General features: G+C 37.4%; 1 protein-coding gene across 1 annotated transcript in view; it reads left to right on the top strand.

The window, feature by feature from the left end:
- Positions 1 to 4,022, top strand: part of VAV3 (vav guanine nucleotide exchange factor 3) — a gene marked incomplete at its 5' end in the record, with an annotated part of 298,809 nt that overhangs the window by 279,241 nt on the left and 15,546 nt on the right. The window contains one exon of the mRNA XM_025206482.1: positions 3,952 to 4,022. This exon is cut by the window's right edge and continues 68 nt beyond it. Within this exon, the coding sequence (XP_025062267.1) occupies positions 3,952 to 4,022 (71 nt within the window). The remainder of the gene's footprint in view (positions 1 to 3,951) is intronic.

Below are 4,022 nucleotides of genomic sequence, written 5' to 3'. Positions count from 1 at the left end.
AGATCACATTAAAAATGGCCACCAAATCTAACTTAGTTTGTCCAGGTACACTAGGTAGGTGGATCTAAGTGCGAACTGTACAGAAGTTCAGGACAGTTAGATCAGTCTAAAAGTGGCCAACCTGATCTAAGTTAACTCTGCCTCTGAGGTAGTCTAATTTAGATTGGGTTGGGAATTTTTAGACTGATCTAACCATCCTGAACTTCTGTACAGTTCCCAGTGTAGCCCCAGGGCTGGGAAAGCCCAGCTGCTGGCCCCAGCCCCAGGGGTACTCAGCTTTGATTGCAACCCTCTCTCCTCCCTGAATGTCTGTACATGCCTGTAGTGTCCCTTTTCATACTAATATAAGTAACATTTCATACCAATACCACATCTCTCCATATCTGTTGAGGGATATAACAGTGGCTATGCTCTGCCTATGGCTTCTGTAAGAGTTTTTTTACGTACCATTCCTACATGTTGGCCAGTGCCTGTCATGTACAATCTAATGTTTAGGGTGTGTCTACCTTAATAGGGTGGTTTATTTTTCTCTTGTTTTGCTACAACTTCTCCTGCTCATATAGTGAGCGTACTAGACTCAAAAGGACCTCCAGGTAGTTGCTGGCATTTTCAGTTGTGTGTTGTCTAACCTTGTTCAGATCAGATGTACAAGATATGGTATGTAAAATGCTGGCTGTGCTGCGTCAGCAACAGCACTCCGTGCTGACAAACAGTACAGGTTTTATCTGAAGATTTTCCTTCCTCAGCTTTATAGCCAACAGTGTGTCTCTCTCCACAGCTAAAGGACCATATATGGAAAATGAATCTGTGTTTGGACTGCAGACATGCTTAAAAAATCCTTACCCATTAGGGTGATTATTAACCAGCTTAAACAGAGCAGTTCCAAAACTGCTTTAAACCTGTGCTAGGGAACAAAATGTCATGGACAGATGGTACACATGCACATGGACCACCCCATCACCTTCAGACTCTGCACCAAGCATAGCACAGTGAGGCCCTAGTGTTGGGCCACGGCATTGTAATAGCCCTGAGTTTTTGATGTGTTACTGACTTTAAAAGTTTAATCAAAATAACCTCATAATCTTCCATTTAAATTCTGACCCCTACTTTGGAACTTTCTCAATAAAAGTCCAAATGTTTTGATTAGGTAATACAACAATCGTAAATGTAAGGTGACTGAATGTAGGACCTCCATGCATTTGTGAAATGTCACCACATAAGCATTTTCTGGGGCATTGTTAAAAGAAGTTCATTCAATATATTATACTTGGAGCAATAAATTGGATTGCACTTAGACTGCAAATTTCCTGAATGATCTAAAATGATGAATAAAAATGCAGGACTTCAAAATAAGTGAGAGCCACACGTTGTAAAACAAGGAAGGCTTAACATTTGCTTTAAATGTAGAACCTGACAAAGAAGGGTTCTACTCTAAAGCAAGAATATTTCATGCACGACCGGGAATTGAACAAAGACCTATGCTTAAGGTGGATCTTACTTTAAGGACATGTATATTAGGAGCAGCAATAGATTCCTTGCAAAGGCTCCTCCAAGAGAGTTTCAAAAACTGGTGTGTGTTCTCACTTGACAGCTAGAATCCAATTATGTTTTCTTTATGTAAGAGTAATGTACTCAGATATCCCAGCTCTGATTTCAACAGGCCTCTACACAACCTCACAAATGTGTGAAGGAGGTGGTCATGAGATCCACAAATGTAACATTTAGTAACATTGGGAACTGATGAAAGCATGTAAGGGCTTTCAGCATCTTGGCAAGCCATGTCAACTGGAGTCATATCCTGCAAAATTTCCGTTGATGGTAATAAGATGACTTCATAGTATCGTTGACATGAACATCAAAAGAAAGCATTAAGATCAGAGAGAAATACAAGATCACAGATTTGAAAGCTAAAATAAAGAGCTTGTATCAGAAGGGACAAATGAGGATGAAAGAAATCTGTTGGAAAAGCCTGTTCAGCAGCTGTTCTGCTTTGGTAACATTTAATATGAAAAGAGTTACTTGAGGACCTAACTTTAGTATAGTACAAAGTCTACCATATGCAGTATTAGTACAGATTGGTAGATCAAGATGGGTGCCATTAGCATGCAGTTTAGAACAGTGACATTGCTGCGGAGGCCCGGTACAACAACAGAGGTGAGGCAGAGCAAGTAAATCTATTACAAAGCCGTCATGAAAGGGTAAAGCAGGTATCTGCAATGAAATAATATCTTCCTTATGATGTGTTCTCACAGCATGCTTCATTAAATATGGTTTTAAGATTATGTTTAACATGGGGAGAATGAAGCAAACAACATACCACGATGAAGTGATGTAGGACTAGGTTCTTTAGTGGCATAAATGTTGCAGTTGACTTCAGTGGAGTCTGGTTTGCATCAACTGAGGAGTCAGCTGTTCAACAGTTTTAAGCTAGCCACTGTAAATGTTTTAACCCAGATCATCATTTAATCATTTTAGTGTAGAATCTGTATTATGAGCACAAGCTAAGGTTTTAAAGGTAGTTGATATCCTGTGCTCCCTAATTTAATGAGTACAATCAACCCTGGCTAAATCAAACAGTTTAAATTCCTATCAACTTTATCTTTTACCAGATTATACATTTGTTTTATACAAGTGTTCTGTTTCTGAAAGCTGCCTACAAGTCAGCTTCTGTTGCTTGTTTTTATGATAATTTGAATCTGGACACTTACTGATTATTTGTCAAAGAGATGTGCCTTACTGAAACTGCAGCATGCCTTCTTAGCTAATATAAGGTCATGGAAGCCCACCTATTTATTTTATTCGTAGTTTTTTTCTGTTTACTTGTAGTGCTTGGAGATCAGTGATTATAAGCTAGTAAAAGAAGGTGTAGATTTGATTTTTGCTTTAGATACTGCTTTGGAACCAGCTATTGAGATGCACAGTATTGCATAACATGGACTAAAATTCTCCCAAATTCAGTTCAGAGGATTAACATTAAGATTGTTTTAAAAACTTGCAACACTTAGTGGACTTTGTTGGGCTGATTTAAGTGGAATTAAATTTATTTTCATGAACTGCTTCAGTTTTTTGAGGATAGTCTGATTATGTTGGGCTTGTTTTTAAATCAGAAAAAAACTATTTATGCTTTTTCCTTGCTTGAACTGAAGCTTGGCCTGACTGGTGTTTTTTTGGAAACTTAAACATGGCTGAACTTAAAGGATTATTGAATGAATTGTTGATGAGAGTTAAATGTTTACAGTAAATTGATTTGCTTTTCACTTTGGTTTTAAAGAGTGAAACACCATGATTGACAAAACAGAATAATTAAATTAAGCGTGTTTGGCTTGCTTTTTCTGCTTGGCTTTTGCTCTTATTCCTTAGTTTGTCTAGAAGCTCTGTATTTATCTTGTGGAAACTAGTCTGTTAATCCAATCCATAGATTGGCTAATTCAAATTTAGCACTCATTTACTAGATTAGTAAGAGCCCAGGCACTTTTTAGGACATTTTATAAGATTATAGGAACAGCCCAGACACTCAATGGACTGAAGTCACTACTTAAGTATCAGGCTTCTATACACTATTTTGGCAAATCGTTTATGAAAGACAAATTCTCAGGATGGGTATGTAGTGGATGTGTGTACTTTTTCCTCACTCCTTGTGTCATCTGATGCAGTACACCAATTTTAATGGCACCACTTTGAAAACTTGATGTGCTTCATATATCTGATGCAGAAGTAACTAGTGACTAGAAAGCTCCTCATACTCTTATCTGGTGTCTGTATGTGTTTAGAAATGAATATGTGGATAAACATTTTTGCAGGAAAAAACTGGGAAAATACAGATATGTACAAAGTATAACTAACAGCTGGTAAATTCACATATAGTAAAATTGTTGTAGGCCATGTACTTGAATTTTGGAGAAAACGTAAATTAAATTTCCAGTAATTACTTTATTTTCTCCTTTCTAAAAGGAACTTGTAGAATACTACAAGCACCACTCTCTTAAAGAAGGTTTCCGAAGTTTGGATACTACTCTTCAGTT

This window comes from Alligator sinensis, unplaced genomic scaffold (assembly GCF_000455745.1).
Source record: "Alligator sinensis unplaced genomic scaffold, ASM45574v1 scaffold535_1, whole genome shotgun sequence".
In the NCBI taxonomy this organism is placed as follows: Eukaryota; Metazoa; Chordata; order Crocodylia; family Alligatoridae; genus Alligator; species Alligator sinensis.
Note: the sequence above shows the minus strand (reverse complement) of the source record. Positions and strands in the feature narration are given on the sequence as shown.